We start from the raw sequence: 22,317 nt of genomic DNA, 5'->3' as shown, positions 1-22,317 counted from the left end.
GCATTTCATAGCTGTGGATTCCTGTCCATTGTCGAATATTGCGCAGCCATGACATTTTTTTACGTCCGAGACCTCTCCTACCCTCTATTTTCCCTTCGAGTATCAGTTGCTGAAAAGTGTATCGTTCTCCTCGTATAATGTGCCCCAAGTATGCAGTCTTCTTACTTTTTACATAATTAAAAAGTTCCCTATCATGTAAGCCCGCTCTTCTGAGTACTTCCTCATTTCTGACCCTGTCCGTCCATGATATTCTGAGCATTCGACGCAGGCACCACATTTCGAACACTTCAAGTTTGTTAATGGAACTGGCCTTTAACGTCCATGCTTCCATTCCGTACAGGAGAACAGGCCACACGTAACACTTAAGCATCTTGTATCGGAGGTTGAAGTCCAATTTGCGATCAGTCAGAAACTTACGAAGCCTCAAGAAAGCATTTCTGGCTTGTTCAACTCTGCTCTTTATTTCATTCTCGGGGTCCCAACCCTCATTCAGCAAACATCCCAAGTATTTGAATTGCCTGACTTGTTCGATTTCTTCTCCAGAGACATATATCTTTGCGTTGGGGTAATCATTTCTACTTATAATCATTGATTTTGTCTTCTTGATATTTATTTTCAAACCCCGAGCTTCACTTGCAAGAGTTAGATCATTCAAAAGGCATTGAAGATCTTCGATGTTATCTGCCACTATGGCTGTATCATCGGCATACCTGATGTTATTAATAAATATGCCGTTAACTTTAATACCCTTATTAGAGTCTTCCACTGCTTCTGCGAAGGCTTTTTCTACGTATAAATTGAACAGCATTGGAGACAGTATACAACCTTGCCTTACTCCTTTTTTAATGGAGAAATCTTCTGTTTCGTTGGAATTTTGAAGACGTACTGTTGCTGTCTGATTCCAATACAGATTGGCAATGATTCTTATATCCTTTGCATCCAATCCCAACTCTTGTAGGTATTTTATCATCAATTCATGTTTTACATTATCGAATGCTTTCTCGTAATCGATGAAACAGATAAAAACATCCTTTCTTTGATCTAAACAATTCTGTATCAATGTTTGCATACTAAAGATCGCTTCTCTCGTGCCAAGTCCATTTTTGAAACCAAACTGACTCCATCCACTGACCTCTTCACATTTTTTAAACAATCTAGTGTGAAGTATTCTCAGGAAAAGTTTCAAAAAGTGACTCATTAGGCTTATTAGTCGGTGGTCCTTGCAGAAGTTCGCACGTGGTGTTTTTGGTAGGGCGATAAATGTAGATCGAAGCCAATCTTTTGGAATCTGACCCGTATCGTAGATGTCGTTAAAGAGCTTGACAATAATGTCTAGGTTTTCTTCATTAAGTAACTTGATTGTTTCTGCGTACATATCATCTGGTCCTGGGGTTTTGTTACTTTTTAATAGTTTGATAGCGTGTACAATTTCAGCTTTCAAAATACTTGGGCCATACAAATGGTCTCCCAGTTGTGGTGGTTTTTGTGTTCTGTCATCATTGAACAAATTGGCTGTGTACATTTTCCAAGTATTAAGTATATCGCTAGGGTCCGTTATTAATTCATTTTGGTCATTATGTATACCAGTGACTTGTTTTTTCTTGAAGACACCAGCAATTTCCTTAATTTTCTTGTGAAGATTGAAGCTGTCGCCGAGTTTATATAGGCTTTCAGCCTCGGCGCAAAGTGTAGTCATCCAGATCTCCTTCGCCGCTATAATTTCTTTACGAATTTGACTGTGTATATTTCGGTACCCTACTTCGTCCTGCCTGATCTTACACTGCCTGCGTTGTTCCATCATCTCTAATATTTCTTCTGTCATCCACTCATTCTTGGTAGTTGTTTTACTCTCGACTAGAAAAGTGTTGTTCAACTCATCAAATGATTCTTTTATGGTGGTCCATGACTTTTCAACATCATTCTCAGTTGCCATATTAGAGAACCTATTGTTTATTTCCTCTGTGTACGCTTCATTTGTTTCATTGTTTTTGAGTTTTCTAATGTTTACTGATGCCTTCTGGTGTTTTCTTTTAGCTGTAGCGAGCCTCAGTTTGATATTTGCTACTAAGGGATTGTGGTCGGATCCTATGTCTGCTCCAGGTAATGCAGATACCTTAGTAATAGCATTCCTGTACCTTCTATTAATTGTCACATAATCTATTTGGTTCCTTATAATGCTCTGATGTCCGTCTAAAGGCGACTTCCATGTGTAAAGCCTCCTGGGTGGTAACTTATACCAAGTATTCGTTATGACTAGATCTTTGTCTTGACAGTACTGTATCAATCTGTCCCCTCTGTCGTTTCTCTGACCAAGACCATATTTTCCAACTACGTGATCTACAGCTCCTTCCCCAACTTTTGCGTTGAAGTCTCCTAATACGATGTTAATTTCGTGATTCTTAGTCACCTTTAAGGCTTCGTCTAGCTGTTGATAAAATCGCTCTAGTTCTTCTTCTTGCTTGTCTGCTGTAGGGGCGTAGACTTGTATAATATTTATGTTAACTTTTCCATGCAACTGAATAAGTATGACTCTTTCGGAGATCGGGACAAAGTTCTTCACGGAGGCGCGCAAATTTTCGCTTATCAGAACTCCCACCCCATGTCTGTGGTGAGGGTCTGTGCTATCACTGCATGAGTAGTAAAGGGTTTTACCAGTAGTATTGATCATGCCTGTGCCTTCCCATCGCAATTCGCTTATGCCGAGAATATCGATGTTAATTCTGTTCATTTCCTGAATTAGATTTTGTAGTTTGCCTGCTGCAAATAAGCTTCTAACATTCCACGTAGCAATTTTGATTGTCTTATCAAGTTGAAACCGGGAGATTCTTCGCACCCCTTGGCCATTTAAGGCCTGCCCGGGACTAGGGGCCGTTTGTTTTGTTTCTTCCAACATGACAAGAGAAAATCTACGGACGGATGTCCTGAGGAATATAATGCGGTAGTTTCCTACTTGCTTTCCGCATCGCAGTACCGTAGCCCTCTAACTGTTTCAGTCTCACCTACGGTATTCTAGTAAGAAGCCGGTTTAGGATCATTTCCTTTACGCCTAATTCTAGTACTGGTGATCGCTGCTGCCCTTCACCAGGTTGATTCTATACTATCCCTAGAAACAGGGTTGCCACTTCCGTTGAATTCACTGAACCGAATACTATATTCTCCACCTTCATCATCGTTGTGGTCTTCACCCGTATCCCTGGGCAAGGGGGCCGTGTTATACCCCACGGAACTGGGTCCCTATCTGAACTTAGCCATCTACTAGCTCCGGTCTACTGAAGCAAGAGATGCCCACCCCCGCGACGTGGACGCGCCAGACAGGAATTACTCATATGAGCGACAGAGAAGGTGGCTCTGTGCCCTATGAGCCGAGTTAATGGGAATGTGTGATACCATTCCCAAAAGCTACTATAGAAGATACTATAGAAGATACTATAGAAGATACTATATTTGATATACAAATTTACAAGATACCTAGGGGTAGCGGACGACATAAAATTATAAATTTGGCAGAGGACCGTCGCACCAAGAAAAGCATTACCCGGATTAAAAATACCGACACTTTATGCGGGGCTCGAGCAGTTATAGTGGGCTTAACATACGTCACAAACGAGATTTTGGGTCACAAATTGATCAAACGTGATGTTCATAACATACGTATAGGTCGAAAATTGCAGACTGATTTGGCCGAAAACCTTTGTAACCTGTTGGGCGGTTGTTATATCGAAGGTTTCACGCTGACCGATTTTAAACAGGTCGAAGAACTACTGGATGTACAAATAAAGATAATTTGCGCTGAAAATTTCAACACAATCATATACGAGGGCCCCGAAAAAACAGCCAAGATTTATTTGTATAAAAACGGCAATCATTTTGATGTTATAAACAATTTAAAGAGTCTTTACGGTAGTCGTTTTTATTGTGCGAAGTGTGATACCCCTTATCAGGGCAAAAATAAGCACAAATGCAAGAAAGCACCACTTTGTACGATTTGCAAACATCCCGAGCATGACTTGACTACAAAAAGCAAAGTTTTGTGCAAGGACTGTAACCGTTATTGCTACAACAATAAATGTTTAATAAACCATACAGAAGCTTGCAAAGAAGTATTTAAATGTGAAAAATGTAATAAACTATGCAAGAGAGATAAGGAGCATGTATGCGGTTACTCCATGTGCAGAAACTGTAATACCTTTGTAGAAATAGCTACGCATCAGTGTTACATGATGAAAAAACCAGCCAAAGGAGTTTGTACTGTAGCCTGTACTTGCAATAACAGATCAAGCGTGATAAATTCAGGCTGTGAAGAAAATCACAAACAGTCACAAAGTTGCAAAGACCCTTGTAGATGTAACAATCTCTCTGAAGAAAAAATAATGAAATGCTCTTACAACGAAAGATATATATTCTTTGATTACGAGGCAATGCAGGATACAGGCATTCATGTACCGAATCTTGTAATTGCGCAGGATTTCGAAGGAAATAAATTTGTTTTTAAAGACAATGAAGAGTTCTGTAGATGGTTAATTTCCGAGAAACATAGAAATTATACTGCGATAGCCCACAATAGTAAATCATACGATTCATATTTCATTTTAAAATATTGCGTGGAAAACACGATAAAGCCGTACACTATCTACAACGGGTCAAAACTTATGCTTTTGGAAGTCGAGGCTCTTAAACTGAAAATAATAGACAGCTCTAATTTTGTAGCCGGCCCCCTGTCCGGTTTTCCTAAAACTTTTGGTCTGCACGAATTAAAGAAAGGGTATTTTCCTCACTTTTTCAACACTCCTGACAATACTCACTACGAAGGCTGCTTACCAGATATTGCGTATTATGGACCCAACACAATGAAACCAAAACAAAGATCTGATTTTAAGAAATGGTACGATGAGCATAAAAATGACCACTTTGTGTTACAGAAAGAGCTCCATACCTATTGCGACTCAGATGTTGATATTTTACGACGTGGGTGTTTGGAATTTCGCAAGGATTTTTAGAAATAGCAAACATAGACCCATTTCAATATCTGACTATTGCCAGTGTGTGTATGGCCATATATAGATCTAAATATCTTCGAACAAACACCATTGGCATTGTAAAGCAGGAGATAAAGGAGACATATAGCCGGGCATCAATAAAATGGCTCAATCAATTTTATAACGTCCAACATGCTCTTAATGGCGGAGAAGTGACAATTTGCGGTGCAAAAGTTGATGGTTTCTCGGAAGAGTCGAATACTGTGTACCAGTACCACGGTTGCTTCTGGCATGGCCACCCAGAATGCTTTAAGAACGACACAGTTAACCACGTCAACAATAAGACAATGAGTGACTTGTACGAGAGAACAATAAGACGATCAAAACAAATAAAAGAAGCAGGGTACAACTTGGTAGAAATCTGGGAATGTGAATGGATAAAATCAAAAGAATGTAAAAACGCCGCAGATCCTCAACTTATTGAACCCTTAAAGCCTCGTGAAGCATTCTTTGGCGGTAGAACAAACGCCATAAAACTAAACGTGACTGGGAAAAAGCTCAGATACATAGATATTGTATCACTGTATCCAACCGTACAATATTACGATCAATATCCAGTTGGCCACCCTACAAAAATACATGCACCTGAAGTATACGATCCTAATTGGTTTGGTCTAGTACATTGCCAAATACTACCGCCTACTGATTTATACCATCCTGTATTACCTGTCAAAACTGACAAATTAATGTTTCCGATTTGTAATCAATGCGTCTTGGAAGATTGCGAAAATTGTGATCATGATGACTCGGAAAGAATGCTGATGGGTACATGGACAACTCTAGAAATTAATAAGGCCTTAGAAAAAGGGTACAAAATAATAAAAATTCACGAGGTGTGGCATTTTGAGCAAACATCGACAGATTTGTTCAAGGGATATGTAAAAGATTTTATGAAGATCAAATTAGAAACTAGTCCACATACGTATGCCACAAATGAAGAGTACGCTCGGGCTGTAAAAGAGCAGATGGATATAGAGCTCGATTTATCTAAAATAGGCCCAAATCCCGGTAAACGAGCAGTCGCTAAAATATGCCTAAATAGTCTATGGGGTAAATTTGGCCAAAGAATGAATATGAAACAGACAGAGTATGTTGTGGACATTAAAAGATGGTACGAAGTTTTGATGAACGATAAAATAAATTTAACAAACGTCACATTTATTAATGATAATATAGCACAAGTCTCTTACGATTTTAAAGACGTGTTTGTGGAAGACCCAACATCTACGAATATTTTTGTGGCATTATTTACGACCAGTAACACTCGTCTAAGACTGTACGAGATGATTGATAGGCTAGGAGAGGCTGTAGCTTATTTCGACACAGACTCCATTGTTTACATTGATGATGGCCTAAACACTGTCGAAACAGGTGAAATGTTGGGCGATTGGAGTGATGAGTTGCCTGGAGATGACTACATAGTTGAATGGCTCAGTACAGGTCCTAAAAGTTATTTTTACAAAACAGCCAAGGGCAAAGAGGTGACTAAAATCAAAGGTTTCACTTTAAACTACGAAAACAGCCTAGTACTCAATGCCTCCGCCATGAATGACATCATACACGATCCAACCAAAGAAATTAAGCTCACGTATGACCAGATCGGTAGGGATACAGAGACCAAAGATATTGTTACGAGAAAAAGGGTATCAAAGACTTTCAAGATGGCCTACAAGAAACGAAAAATAATACAAAGTGATGACTCATTAATTGACACAGCACCTCTTGGTTTTCAAAAATTATAATAATATTACGCATTAGACATTGTACATCATTCTTTATTAGACGCTGTTACAGGACGTGTTTTGTCTCGCTCGTGTTTTCGATAAATTTTGATTTTGTATAAATTAACAATGTCTGATCAATGGTCAATAAATATTATAAATCAGCGAGAAATAAAAAAATTCAACGCTTATCTATGCACTTTTCAAGTTAATTGTGACAACTTTAAAATAGGTGAAGGTTTAGAACAAGACAAAGACTATCTAAAAAACCATTTAGAGGCCGCTCTTGAGAATATAAAAAAGCAAGCTGGCTACACAACAGGTGACAAAATCAGAATTGTTGCCTTAAATGATGACTTTAGACACCCGATATCGACAGAAACAAGTTCAAGTGCCAATATGTCAAAGTTATTAGAACAAATTAGCAATATATCGACATCTAACGCTGCTGTCCACCTGAGAAATACAAAATTTGATGTTCAAATCTTGAAAATACCTAATCCGAAACACCACTGATCTTCCTATGATGATGATGACTTTAGACACCCGATATCGACAGAAACAAGTTCAAGTACCAATATGTCAAAGTTATTAGAACAAATTAGCAATATATCGATATCTAACGCTGCTGTCCACCTGAGAAATACAAAAATTTGTTGTTCAAATGTTGAAAATACCTAGTCCGAAAAACAATGATCTTCCCCGGGTATGGTAACTTTCTGCAGTATCAATGATGATGATTATATGAGATAATGGTTCCAAACCCAAGTATCAAGAAAGAAAATATAACAAAAATTATTAATATTGTATAAAGTTGAAAGTTATGTACATAAATAAAAATTATTGTAATCTTTTAAGGTATTAATACAATACATATATAAAAATTGTAAAATTTATGGACACATAAAATACCAAATTGTAATTAGTATTAATAAATATAATAATAAAATATAAAGTTTTTCATTTATAACACATTCTATATTGTTTAGCAAAAAAATAACGGTCTCAGAATATGCTTTAGAGAGTGGTATATAAAAATTTTAAGAAATAACTGCGTAAAGGTAAAAATTTCTTAGAAAAAAAAGTCAAAACAACGACAATTATGTAAATAAGATGTAAATATGAATAAATAACAAAAATCTAGCATAAAACAATAAATGACACGTAATATTATGTATTTGTAACTGTTTAATGCATTATCTTTAAAAACCTGATTTGCTTGGTACTCAGGGCGTTTTTAAACTTACTGTTTCAAATGGCGTACTGTTTCAAATGACGGCGGCATTTTTGAACTTTAAAGTGTGATAATATAGGTATGCGTCAGGTATGCGTCAGGTATGCGTCAGGTATGCGTCAGCTAGGTGTCAGGTATGCGTCAGGTAGGTGTCAGGTATGCGTCAGCTAGGTGTCAGGTATGCGTCAGATAGGTGTCAGGTATGCGTCAGGTAGGTGTCAGGTATGCGTCAGCTAGGTGTCAGGTATGCGTCAGGTAGGTGTCAGGTATGCGTCAGCTAGGTGTCAGGTAGGTGTCAGGTATGCGTCAGAGACGTTTTTTGCTTTTATTAAAAAGTGTTAGTTCTCTTTATCGATGGTGATCAGCACTTTATATAGATACGCATCACTTTTTCAAAATCATTTAGTGATTGACAGCTGGTGGAGTAAGACGTGACTATGGTTGAAGAATATGACTATGTGTTTGGCCCCGAGTATGTTGGCGATAGAACATGGAAGCTGGGAGAGACAACTTTAATATTTAAAGAGGATAATATATTAGTAGATGAAGAAAAGTTTCCAGCAACAGACGGTCTTCAGAATTTATTATTTTACAAGTATCCTAAAAACTTTACGCCTCTAGATCATCAAATGTACAAACGAATACTGCAAATAACTGATGTACACAGAGATACGTTGGGAAAACTAAGACATCAAGCTTCACCCGAAAAATATCGTGACATTATTAGACCACTGTTTAAAATGACTAAGAACAAGAAGAAGAAGAAGAAGAAGATTCATATGAAAACAGATGGCAAAAAGGGAGTTTTAGATAATAATAACAGCCAGCAAAATACTATTGGTAATCGGATAGCGATAAACAACGATCCACAGAAAAACTACTCTCCAAGTAGAATAGGTTATCTTTGTAAAGGTGAAATACGATATGTATAATATACATGTATATTATTAATAAATTATGTTAATTTTTCCAGTGTTTTATTTTTCGGTGTTCAAAGTTTTTAAATTCATAGCTAAGTTCATTACCGTTTTTTTTGTTGTTGTTATTTATTATTATTATTATTTATGTATATTACATTACCCAAAGAAACCCTTCATAGTCACGCTCATAGGGTACAGAGGTGCCTTATTACCACTAGTTTTTGTGTAACCTCGTGTACATATTCAATCATGTAAATTTTTAAAATATATTTTTTACCGAAATTTTCCACTTTACCCTCGTATTTTGTTTTATTTTTATTTTATCAATGTTTATTTAAAGCATATTTTGATCTTTTTTTTTTTTTTTTGTTGACTACATAGCCATATACGAATAATAGTTTGACTACATAGCCATATACGAATAATTGTTCTTTGATTTTTTGTTTATATAAATGACGTTTTTACAAATAAAAGAAAGGAAAGCTGTTTGGTTAGTTAAAAACAATGTTCACACTTTAGAGTTTGGACATTATTTTCAACCGTAACAACAGACGGGACGAGAACCCACAGCTTGTGTCTGTCGGGTTAGTGGGAGAGGTTGAATAGGAAAAGTAAGGAAATGTTTAAAGGTTTTGGAGAGATTTCTAGGTATCTTAGGCTAACATTTATATATATTACAAGTATTTCTGTTTCTTCATTTCGCATAAACTACTTACTCAGTCACTAAGTTCGTCAGTACTTCCTATAGAATCATCTTCGGTATCACTGGCTAGGAAAAACTGAGTAGCTATACCAACAGTATGCACCGTTCCTCCACACGTAAATTTATACGTTGTAGGCATGGCGTGATAACCACAACGGGGGTGAAGCGTTGGTCTAAATACATCGGTTGTAATATTCTTCGTAAACGATGTTTTACATATTTGGCAAAAAAATGTCACCTCAATATTGACTGAGCACTTGGGGTCGCATTTGCACATAAGTGTCTTACAATTGTGAAACATCTTATGGTTTAATGATTATCTTACTCACTATGTTTAAAATACTTAAATAATATGTTTTTAATACACGCTGCTTATTATATCTTATAATAATATATTTCTTATGTATTCTTATGACGTTATTTGTTAAAACATAATAGACTTACTGAACAGATAAAGAAATACAGAACCTACTTATCGAATATAAAATTGTTTAAATACTTTTCTCAGTGTAGTAATAGAATTAGCCGTCTTTGTTTGCGAATCCAGGAATAAACAAGTATCATCAAACATATGGTTCGCAGACCTTAAATGCAGCTGGATCGTATGTGACTTTCGAATTTCCCATGATATACTTAAACATACTTACGGCCAAATATCTAAGACTGCATTTTTTTTTGGTATTATCTGACTAATTATTGAAATGCATAAAAAGACGGGATGATTTATTTTCTGCGACATTTCTAACCAACTAATAATGGGTAAGTTTACTCTACAAAATTATTAGTCAAGTGTCTTAAATACCTATATTTTCCAGAACCGGCAATCAGGAACCGAATTAGGGCGCATCTCACCCCGCAACAGAGAGTAAGTTTTTGTAAAATTTTTATATGTTGATATAGGTAATTACTTGAAACGTATAGGTCTGCTCTTCTTCTACATAACGCTGAATTTTAGTTAATTTCTACTGTTTTATTATTTTTTATATGTTGATATAGGTAATTACTTGAAACGTATACTGCTATGCCTAGGTCTGCTCTTCTTCTTCTGCATAACGATGTTTTTTTGAATTTTTGTTAATTTCTACTGTTTTATTTTTATATGTTGATATAGGTAATTACTTGAAACGTATAGGTCTGCTCTTCTTCTACATAACGTTGAATTTTTGTTAATTTCTACTGTTTTATTTTTATATGTTGATATAGGTAATTACTTGAAACGTATAGGTCTGCTCTTCTTCTACATAACGTTGAATTTTAGTTAATTTCTACCGTTTTATTTTTATATGTTGATATAGGTAATTACTTGAAACGTATACTGCTATGCCTAGGTCTGCTCTTCTTCTTCTGCATAACGATGTTTTTTTTTTGAATTTTTGTTAATTTCTACTGTTTTATTTTTATATGTTGATATAGGTAATTACTTGAAACGTATAGGTCTGCTCTTCTTCTACATAACGTTGAATTTTTGTTAATTTCTACTGTTTTATTTTTATATGTTGATATAGGTAATTACTTGAAACGTATAGGTCTGCTCTTCTTCTACATAACGTTGAATTTTAATTAATTTCTACTGTTTTATTTTTATATGTTGATATAGGTAATTACTTGAAACGTATACTGCTATGCCTAGGTCTGCTCTTCTTCTTCTGCATAACGATGTTTTTTTTTTGAATTTTTGTTAATTTCTACTGTTTTATTTTTATATGTTGATATAGGTAATTACTTGAAACGTATACTGCTATGCCTAGGTCTGCTCTTCTTCTGCATAACGTTAAATTTTAGTTAATTTCTACTGTTTTATTTTTTATATATTGATATAGGTAACTACTTGAAACGTATACTGCTATGCCTAGGTCTGCTCTTCTTCTTCTGCATAACGATGTTTTTTTTTGGATTTTTGTTAATTTCTACTGTTTTATTTTTATATGTTGATATAGGTAATTACTTGAAACGTATACTGCTATGCCTAGGTCTGCTCTTCTTCTGCATAACGTTGAATTTTAGTTAATTTCTACTGTTTTATTTTTTATATATTGATATAGGTAACTACTTGAAACGTATACTGCTATGCCTAGGTCTGCTCTTCTTCTTCTGCATAACGATGTTTTTTTTTGAATTTTTGTTAATTTCTACTGTTTTATTTTTATATGTTGATATAGGTAATTACTTGAAACGTATACTGCTATGCCTAGGTCTGCTCTTCTTCTTCTGCATAACGATGTTTTTTTTTTTGAATTTTTGTTAATTTCTACTGTTTTATTTTTATATGTTGATATAGGTAATTACTTGAAACGTATACTGCTATGCCTAGGTCTGCTCTTCTTCTGCATAACGTTAAATTTTAGTTAATTTCTACTGTTTTATTTTTTATATATTGATATAGGTAACTACTTGAAACGTATACTGCTATGCCTAGGTCTGCTCTTCTTCTTCTGCATAACGATGTTTTTTTTTGGATTTTTGTTAATTTCTACTGTTTTATTTTTATATGTTGATATAGGTAATTACTTGAAACGTATACTGCTATGCCTAGGTCTGCTCTTCTTCTGCATAACGTTGAATTTTAGTTAATTTCTACTGTTTTATTTTTTATATATTGATATAGGTAACTACTTGAAACGTATACTGCTATGCCTAGGTCTGCTCTTCTTCTTCTGCATAACGATGTTTTTTTTTGAATTTTTGTTAATTTCTACTGTTTTATTTTTATATGTTGATATAGGTAATTACTTGAAACGTATACTGCTATGCCTAGGTCTGCTCTTCTTCTACATAACGTTGAATTTTTGTTAATTTCTACTGTTTTATTTTTATATGTTGATATAGGTAATTACTTGAAACGTATAGGTCTGCTCTTCTTCTACATAACGTTGAATTTTAGTTAATTTCTACCGTTTTATTTTTATATGTTGATATAGGTAATTACTTGAAACGTATACTGCTATGCCTAGGTCTGCTCTTCTTCTTCTGCATAACGATGTTTTTTTTTGAATTTTTGTTAATTTCTACTGTTTTATTTTTATATGTTGATATAGGTAATTACTTGAAACGTATACTGCTATGCCTAGGTCTGCTCTTCTTCTGCATAACGTTAAATTTTAGTTAATTTCTACTGTTTTATTTTTTATATATTGATATAGGTAACTACTTGAAACGTATACTGCTATGCCTAGGTCTGCTCTTCTTCTTCTGCATAACGATGTTTTTTTTTTGGATTTTTGTTAATTTCTACTGTTTTATTTTTATATGTTGATATAGGTAATTACTTGAAACGTATACTGCTATGCCTAGGTCTGCTCTTCTTCTGCATAACGTTGAATTTTAGTTAATTTCTACTGTTTTATTTTTTATATATTGATATAGGTAACTACTTGAAACGTATACTGCTATGCCTAGGTCTGCTCTTCTTCTTCTGCATAACGATGTTTTTTTTTTGAATTTTTGTTAATTTCTACTGTTTTATTTTTATATGTTGATATAGGTAATTACTTGAAACGTATACTGCTATGCCTAGGTCTGCTCTTCTTCTGCATAACGTTAAATTTTAGTTAATTTCTACTGTTTTATTTTTTATATATTGATATAGGTAACTACTTGAAACGTATACTGCTATGCCTAGGTCTGCTCTTCTTCTTCTGCATAACGATGTTTTTTTTTGGATTTTTGTTAATTTCTACTGTTTTATTTTTATATGTTGATATAGGTAATTACTTGAAACGTATACTGCTATGCCTAGGTCTGCTCTTCTTCTGCATAACGTTGAATTTTAGTTAATTTCTACTGTTTTATTTTTTATATATTGATATAGGTAACTACTTGAAACGTATACTGCTATGCCTAGGTCTGCTCTTCTTCTTCTGCATAACGATGTTTTTTTTTTGAATTTTTGTTAATTTCTACTGTTTTATTTTATATGTTGATATAGGTAATTACTTGAAACGTATACTGCTATGCCTAGGTCTGCTCTTCTTCTTCTGCATAACGATGTTTTTTTTTGGATTTTTGTTAATTTCTACTGTTTTATTTTTATATGTTGATATAGGTAATTACTTGAAACGTATACTGCTATGCCTAGGTCTGCTCTTCTTCTGCATAACGTTGAATTTTAGTTAATTTCTACTGTTTTATTTTTATATGTTGATATAGGTAATTACTTGAAACGTATACTGCTATGCCTAGGTCTGCTCTTTTTCTTCTGCATAACGATGTTTTTTTTTTTGAATTTTTGTTAATTTCTACTGTTTTATTTTTATATGTTGATATAGGTAATTACTTGAAACGTATACTGCTATGCCTAGGTCTGCTCTTCTTCTTCTGCATAACGATGTTTTTTTTTGGATTTTTGTTAATTTCTACTGTTTTATTTTTATATGTTGATATAGGTAACTACTTGAAACGTATACTGCTATGCCTAGGTCTGCTCTTCTTCTTCTGCATAACGATGTTTTTTTTTGAATTTTTGTTAATTTCTACTGTTTTATTTTTATATGTTGATATAGGTAATTACTTGAAACGTATACTGCTATGCCTAGGTCTGCTCTTCTTCTTCTGCATAACGATGTTTTTTTTTTGGATTTTTGTTAATTTCTACTGTTTTATTTTTATATGTTGATATAGGTAATTACTTGAAACGTATACTGCTATGCCTAGGTCTGCTCTTCTTCTGCATAACGTTGAATTTTAGTTAATTTCTACTGTTTTATTTTTATATGTTGATATAGGTAATTACTTGAAACGTATACTGCTATGCCTAGGTCTGCTCTTTTTCTTCTGCATAACGATGTTTTTTTTTTTGAATTTTTGTTAATTTCTACTGTTTTATTTTTATATGTTGATATAGGTAATTACTTGAAACGTATACTGCCATGCCTAGGTCTGCTCTTCTTCTGCATAACGTTGAATTTTAGTTAATTTCTACTGTTTTATTTTTTATATGTTGATATAGGTAATTACTTGAAACGTATACTGCTATGCCTAGGTCTGCTCTTCTTCTGCATAACGTTGAATTTTAGTTAATTTCTACTGTTTTATTTTTTATATATTGATATAAGTAACTACTTGAAACGTATACTGCTATGCCTAGGTCTGCTCTTCTTCTTCTGCATAACGTTGAATTTTTGTTAATTTCTACTGTTTTATTTTTTATATGTTGATATAGGTAACAACTTGAAACGTTTACTGCTATGACTAGGTCTGCTCTGCTTAGGTGTCGCTGTGTTTTTTTTTTTTAAATCTGATCGCTACAAATTTTAGATATATGTATTTTAATCTTGTTTTTTAATCGGTTTTTTGTTTTGTTTCAGAACCTACCGGTGCCCCTAGGCACCTATAAGGGGGTGAGGATTCTATTAGGCGTGCGCCAGGCCAGCGTGCTGGTCTGGCTCTTAAAAGGTACTTTTGTGTATATATATTTTTAATACTTGTTTTTTAATATGTTGTGTATTTTTTTTACAGAACAACAATAAAGAGTTAAAACAAATTGTTATCTTTTAATGTTTTCCTTTTTCCTTCTTTGTCACCCATGCTATCCTTTGTATTGGAAATTTACAAAAAATTATTAAAATATTAATTCAGTTTTCATACAATCTATAGACTAATAATTTTCTGTTATTCTACCTAGTTGTTTTTTTTATCTGTGCAAATTTTAACCTTTTTTTTTTTCATTCTGTTTTGTGCTTTGATTTTTGTTTATATAAATGACATTTTTACAAATAACAAATAAAGGAAAGCTGTTTGGTTAGTTGAAAATAATGTTCACACGTTAGAGTTTGGACATTATTTTCAACCGTAACAACAGACGGGACGAGAACCCACAGCTTGTGTCTGTCGGGTTAATGGGAGAGGTTGAATAGGAAAAGTAAGGAAATGTTTAAAGGTTTTGGCGAGATTTCTAGGTATCTTAGGCTAACATTTATACAATTATTACAAGTATTTCTGTTTCTTCATGTGTGAATGATTCCCGGAAATTTCTCTGCTAATAAAAACATCTGGAGCCATAACAACATGGGCTTATAAAATAGACGCTTTGGTCATTTAGCATTTGTCGTTCAAACGGTATGGCTGACTATTTAATGTTAGTTTTATTAAACAGTAGTGAGTTCGCAAATGTGACAATCCACCCGGTAGTAATTAATTTTCTGAGTTTTTTTTCACGTGATCGGTTTTTTACCTTCTCGTATTGTGTCAACGAGTATGTTTATACGAACGATCTACGTTTACGTCGTGATTTTGTTACGGGGGAAGTGCTATAAATTCAGTTCGTGGTCGATTCAGTTATCGTCTTAACGATCAATTATATCCATAATACTGGCTTATTAGAACAGCCCATTGATAATTTCTCCACTGCCAATTATGTGCAAGTTTTTACACCTCATCCTCTTCCTTCTCAGCCTTAGTTTTCTCTCGTCCGTAACACTTTCCCTAAATAACAACTAGACTTTTTATTTTCTCGCGATAGCTGCGAAGATATACAAATAAGTGCCCTGTGTAGGATTCTACAGCCTTTCAGATCATTGCAGTAAGGTACGTTTTTTCAAAATTTTCTTTTTTCAATTTTATAAAATTACTGACATGCTGAGTGAAATTTAAAAAATCTTACCAGCAGCGTTTCTTCTCAGTGTTCGTGTCTCTTCATAATTCACCTTCTTTTTGTTTATATATATATATATATATATATATATATATATATATATATATATATATATATATATATATATATATATATATATATATATATATATGTATATATATATATATATATATATATATATATATATATATCTATACACATAAATGTTACCTTTAAAAACAATAGACAAAAATATCTTAATAGTGATTTTATTTTCATGAATTTTAAAAATTTAATAAAAGTTAAAAAAAATGAATTAATTGTCAAATTGACGGTCTTCTTGTGGTTAACTGTAAAAATTTTTTATTAATAAAAAAAAAGTTCGAAAGGAGCACATAGTATTTAAATACAGATTATATTTTTAAATTCAAAATAATAATAATAATAATAATTTTCAATCTTACCTCAAAACAGCTGATTGGCTACAGCTAGCATACCTATCAGTCCTGCTGCATCTGCAAAATAGTTTTTCAGTTTGTGTTCCATACATAGTTATACACGGTTGTACTTACTTACAACCAGCAGAATCAGGATATACACCACTCGTTCTAAAAAAATACAATGAAAATGTGTGTGACTAATACTAGATTTTTTTATCTTAACAAATTACTACAAACATACTTACCAAATACTCCTATAGCTGTAAAGTAAATAAAACTGTATATTTACAATTAACAAAATAAAAAACGTTTTTACCTTCGATGTCCATATCTATAAAAAAATTAAAAATTAGGTATCGTCTAAATGATATTTTAGTTTTTAACTTACATGTCAAAATGTGGGTCGCTATAAAACCTGCTAAAGCTACACAACAACAATTAGTACCTTTTTTTTAATATGCTTAGGGCTTACTTACTTATTAACGACAGCACATCTACAAAGAATTGAAATAAATATCCTCTCTTTTTTTCCCGTTTTATTTATACTTACATGCTACTATAGCCGACACTGTAAACAAAAAATTATTACTAATAATACTAATAATAATCGGTAATCGATTCTTACCTATGGGCCTTGTCTCAGCCCTGTTCACTGAAAAAAAGTAGTGATTTTCAAGTGATCATATATATATATATATATATATATATATATATATATATATATATATATATATATATATATATATATATATATATATATGTGAGTATAGTATATTAAGAATGCTTATAGATACTTACAATATATGCCTGGTTCGTCTGAAAAAGAATATCGATATATATCAGTATTATAGTTTCTGGTTTTACTATTTACTTACGGGTTAGTACTAACTCCATAGCTAGTACGAAGTGTACCATCACCTGTATCACTAAAAAATCTAAATTTTAAAAATTGAGGATATAACTGACTGGCCCTTTCTTACCACCCAAAAATACTATTGATTGTATAGGCTTCATTGTAGCAACTATTCAAATTAATAATATTGTTCCCTAGTTATATAGGATAATGTTTGCGGTTTTACTTTTTTTTATTTTTGATGACGTCTAATTGATGATTATACTCTGAGAAAAATGAGAAAATATATAGTTCTAACTTTTTGCATTCCATAGTATGTTATATTTTACGCCTTTAGTCTTATTTCTTGGTATTGCAACAATTATTCTTATTTGTCTGTTATTGCAACATTTTGCATTTTAATATAAAGGCTTATGACTTGTATTTTTTATACTTTATATATTCGTTTATTGGTCTATGTCTTAATATAAAGGCGTATAACTTATGTATTTTTATACTTTGTGTATTCGTTTCTTGGTCTCTGTCTTAGGTTTCGTCTATAACATGTATTTTTTTTATTTTTATACTTTCTGTATTCGTTTCTTGGTCTCTGTCTTAATATAAAGGCGTATAACTTGTGTATTTTTATACTTTGTGTATTCGTTTTTTGGTCTCTGTCTTAGGTTTCGTCTATAACATGTATTTTTTTTTATTTTTATACTTTCTGTATTCGTTTCTTGGTCTCTGTCTTAATTTCTTGGTCTCGGTCTTAATTTCTTGGTCTCTGTCTTAGGTTTCGTCTATAACATGTATTTTTTTTATTTTTATACTTTATGTATTCGTTTCTTGGTCTCTATGAAGGTGAAAGAAAAACGAGGGTGATTAGGTGCAGAGGGCAGCAAAGACACATATACCGTAGCGAAGGGTAGCGGAGCATAGCAGAGGGTAGCAGACACACACACACACACACACACACACATACACACACACACACACACAAACACACACACACACACACACACACACACACACACACACACACACACACACACACACACACACACACACACACAGTACGCGCTTCGTAGGTTAAGAATAGACGCTATCTTCACGTTGCGTAAAAGAAGAAGAATTTATGTTGCGTAAAAGAAGAAGAAGAATTGACTCTATCTTCACGTTGCGGTTAGGTTAGGTTTGGTTAGGTTACGTTAGGTCAAACGTAAAAGAAGAAGAATTGACGCTATCTTCACGTTGCGGTTAGGTTAGGTTTGGTTAGGTCAAACGTAAAAGAAGAAGAATTGACGCAATCTTCACGTTGAGGTTAGGTTAGGTTTGGTTAAGTTAGGTTAGGTCAAACGTAAAAGAAGAAGAAGAATTCGTAAGAGAAGAAGAATTGACGCTATATTCACGTTGCGGTTAGGTTCGGTTTGGTTAGGTTACGTTAGGTTAGGTCAAATCTGGGGAAATCTGTGTCAGGGGTCTGGGGAAATTTGCCATATTTTCCATAAGGAGCGAGCGGTTTTTCCCCAGAATCTGGGGAAAAAAGTGGAGCGAAGTTACTACCTATCTACTTCGAGTTTTATATTTAATTAAAGTCATTACTATTTAAATGGGAATAAGCCACAATTGAAGATTAAAGTAAGTTTATTGACGTTTCAATTTCCACTTCGGAAATCGTTCCCAAAATACAAACACTAATAAATTAATCAAATTTTGTTTTTTGTACTTGGTGAAAAATTCCTCTAATAATTAAATTTGATCTGAATTATTTATATTGACAATTCAAACATAATATTATATATTTTAAAGTAAAAGATTTTAAAACGATATTGCCAATATTACTGAGTTGCGTTCCTGGGACGACTTTATTGTAAGATTGTTCATTCGATTACATGAAATCAACTTTGACAACCACACACAAAAAAGTCAACCACATGTCATGATGACAGTAAAATTCTCCTGTTAGTGATTAGAAATTATCTCCTCAAAATCCTCATATATTTAAAGTTAAAATACCCCCTAAAATCAAACTTATATGAGACATAGAAGAGTAAGCAATTAATAATTTTATATCTTTTTGACGAATATAAATTATAGAAACCAATCTTTAATGTTAAATCCAATACACTTTATTAAAATTATCCTACTGAGATATGTAAAAAATATTAGCGTATACTTTTTTCTTCAATATTATTATATTTAGTAAGAGGTATTATATATAACAAAATTCAGAAGTCTTGATGTTTTTGTCAATTTGTCCTTCGTTACCTAGAATAATTGCGTTAAATCAGAGCTCCGCAGCTGATTTGTAAAATGAGATTATTTTGAACTATTTTCAACTTATTAATAGGTATTTTTTTTTTGTTGAACTAATGTATCTTTAATATTTTTAACACAAATAGCTCTAACATGTAGAGCAAAAAGTTAAGCGCAAATGTATGCCACACTCTATTAGCTACATCAAAATATGCCTCAAATTAGGGATGGGAAAAACCTACCGGTTTTAACCGAAAACCGGTTTTTTTACTTCGCAATAACCGGTTTTATCGGTTTTTTTTTGTCCCGGTTATAACCGGTTTTTTAATTTTAAAGTGAAAGCCGGTTATTAGGATTTTACCGTGATTAGGGTTAGGTTAGGTATTATTTTGGATACCAATCATAATTATTATTCACAAGTAATTATTCCATAAAAACCATAATTCAAATTTTATTTTATTTTATAAATACAGAAACAAACTGAAAGGGCAAACTCACATCAGCCAGAAACAATTAAGTTTTATTATAATATTTCGTTGAAAAGGTATTTGTAGTCGTAATATTTACATAAGAAGCGATCTGGTACATCATCTATTTTTCACACTTGACTCTTGACATTGAAAGTGGAAGAATGGCTTTTGCTGATTACCAAAAATAATGTTCTGACTATGAATATCGAATTACCGATTACGAATACGAATCTCCAAGGATTTCCCTACGTTTTAAAAACGATACACCCATGCAGGAAGTATTAAATGAGTTAAAATGTATCTGTTTTATACAAATATACAAACGTGTTAAAAGTAATACATGATAAATTTTTTTGATGGTAGTAAAAATAAAAGATTATCCAATTTATTTTTAAGTAAAATATTTATGTTGATATTATTTTTTTTAAATCCCATTTGAAAGAGTCTTGGAAATTTTTTATAAGTTGAAATGGTTGAGGTGGGAAATTTTTTGGGTTTGGGAGGAGAGGAAAATTGGTGGGTATTTTCGAAGATTATATTTTTAAATGGTAAATTAAATTTGCATCATTAATTAAATACAATAATTGCATATTATATTCTACTCTCATAATATATTCAATGACAATAGAACCTGAATTATTTTAGCGCTCTCTGTTGAGCAGTAGTATAATAATTTTGGTTTACTGTTCTCTACATCTGACTACTGAAATTTTATCACCTTTTGATGGGGCCACAAAGAAGATCTCGGGTTTTCAGTACATTACTGCTAGCCTTGTTATCCCCCTTGTGTTTATTATCGAAAGATCTTTAAAAAAACCTCAAGCCAAATCTTAGTACAGCCCAAAAGTTATGCCAAAAGCTTATAACTAGCCTTTAATAGAGGGGCACTAAGCTTTCACGAAACCCCCTGCTTTGCCATGCTACAATCACGGACCCGAGGTTCAAAAAACTATATTTAAATCCGTCTATGGCGGAGACATCACATCCAATTTAGGCTCGTAAGTTAGGACGTATCTTACCGAAATCGAAAAACTTTCTCCTTCCTGCTCCTTCCAGAATGAAGAAGCTAAAGTGAGTTTAAAATCAAACCCTGTTTGGTCTTCACACGATCTGGAGTTGGTGAACAGTGGTTCCAGTTCTGATTGACTCTATATCTGCATCAGCCTTTGCTGCCGAGATTAAGTGATCCGTTTTCATTCTAGGAGCAGAACAGAACCTGTATGCCAGGCTTGGCTTTTATAGCTAAAAAATACATGTCGTTGGTTGGAAGTTCGGTGGCATCAGAGAGACTGGTGTCATCATTGAATGATATTGTGTCAGATGAGAGAAGCCGCTTAACCGACCAACATATATATGAACGAGTTTTTCTCAATAGGCTTCATGAAAAATACTGGCCAACATAATGCTAAATCCATTTCATATAATATAACCTATTTGTAACCTTCTAACCTATACTTTTTTACTTAAAATATTACTTCATTCTACTTTTATTGTATATTATTGTAATATGTGTATATTAATCTTACGCTATATTATATTTAATAATAATCAATAAATATATAATAATAAAATATAATAATAATAAAATAATAAATAAATATAATAATTAGTAGAATAAAATGGGTTTATTAAAAATTGTGTTTTATTTATATTTATATTGATGTTCTTTCGATAGTACTAATTTTGATTATATTGATCGAGTCGAATGTAGTATCGCAAACTAAAGTGCATTGTAAATGTAACTTTGTAACCTATTTTATTAAAAAAAACCGAAAACCGGTTTTTGAAAAAACCGGTTTTTGGAAAAACCGGTTTTTTTTGGCCGGTTATAACCGCCAGGTTAAACCGTAAGCAAAAAAAACCGGTATAACCGAAAACCGGTGTCTTGTCAAAAACCGCCATCCCTACCTCAAATTATAATTTCTCATACTCAGACGTCCCCAGTCATAAATTTTTATGCATAAAATTCTACAAACATAAAAGTTAAAGAAAAAAACAAATTTTAACGTTAAAACCCTCTGTATCTTTCTTCATATCAATAGTTTAATGAAGTATGTTGGCTTGAATCGTAATATATTAAAGTGTATAATCTACTGTTCCTTTTTATATAATAACTTAAGGGACACCCTGTATATAT

At 33.0% G+C, this 22,317-nt stretch overlaps 2 protein-coding genes and 1 long non-coding RNA gene across 3 annotated transcripts in view; 2 read left to right on the top strand and 1 right to left on the bottom strand.

Moving 5' to 3' along the window:
• Positions 1-22,317, top strand: part of LOC140440613 (phospholipase A1-like) — a 51,605-nt gene that overhangs the window by 15,137 nt on the left and 14,151 nt on the right. The gene's annotated exons all lie outside the window — the stretch shown is intronic.
• Positions 10,522-12,986, top strand: LOC140440612 (uncharacterized). The gene is made up of 3 exons (XR_011950885.1): positions 10,522-11,140; positions 11,585-11,689; positions 11,807-12,986. It is a non-coding gene; the product is annotated as an uncharacterized lncRNA (long non-coding RNA).
• On the bottom strand, positions 16,512-17,658 carry LOC140440611 (uncharacterized). The gene is made up of 12 exons (XM_072530980.1): positions 17,603-17,658; positions 17,498-17,548; positions 17,421-17,438; positions 17,248-17,274; positions 17,173-17,190; positions 17,099-17,116; positions 17,011-17,046; positions 16,939-16,953; positions 16,868-16,882; positions 16,755-16,790; positions 16,647-16,697; positions 16,512-16,532 (listed from the first exon to the last, which is right to left on the bottom strand). Exons 1-11 carry the CDS (start codon positions 17,634-17,636, stop codon positions 16,648-16,650), a joined length of 318 nt encoding a protein of 105 aa, XP_072387081.1. The 5' UTR covers positions 17,637-17,658; the 3' UTR covers positions 16,512-16,532; position 16,647.

This window comes from Diabrotica undecimpunctata, chromosome 5, assembly GCF_040954645.1.
Source record: "Diabrotica undecimpunctata isolate CICGRU chromosome 5, icDiaUnde3, whole genome shotgun sequence".
Lineage (NCBI taxonomy): Eukaryota > Metazoa > Arthropoda > Insecta > Coleoptera > Chrysomelidae > Diabrotica > Diabrotica undecimpunctata.
Note: the sequence above shows the minus strand (reverse complement) of the source record. Positions and strands in the feature narration are given on the sequence as shown.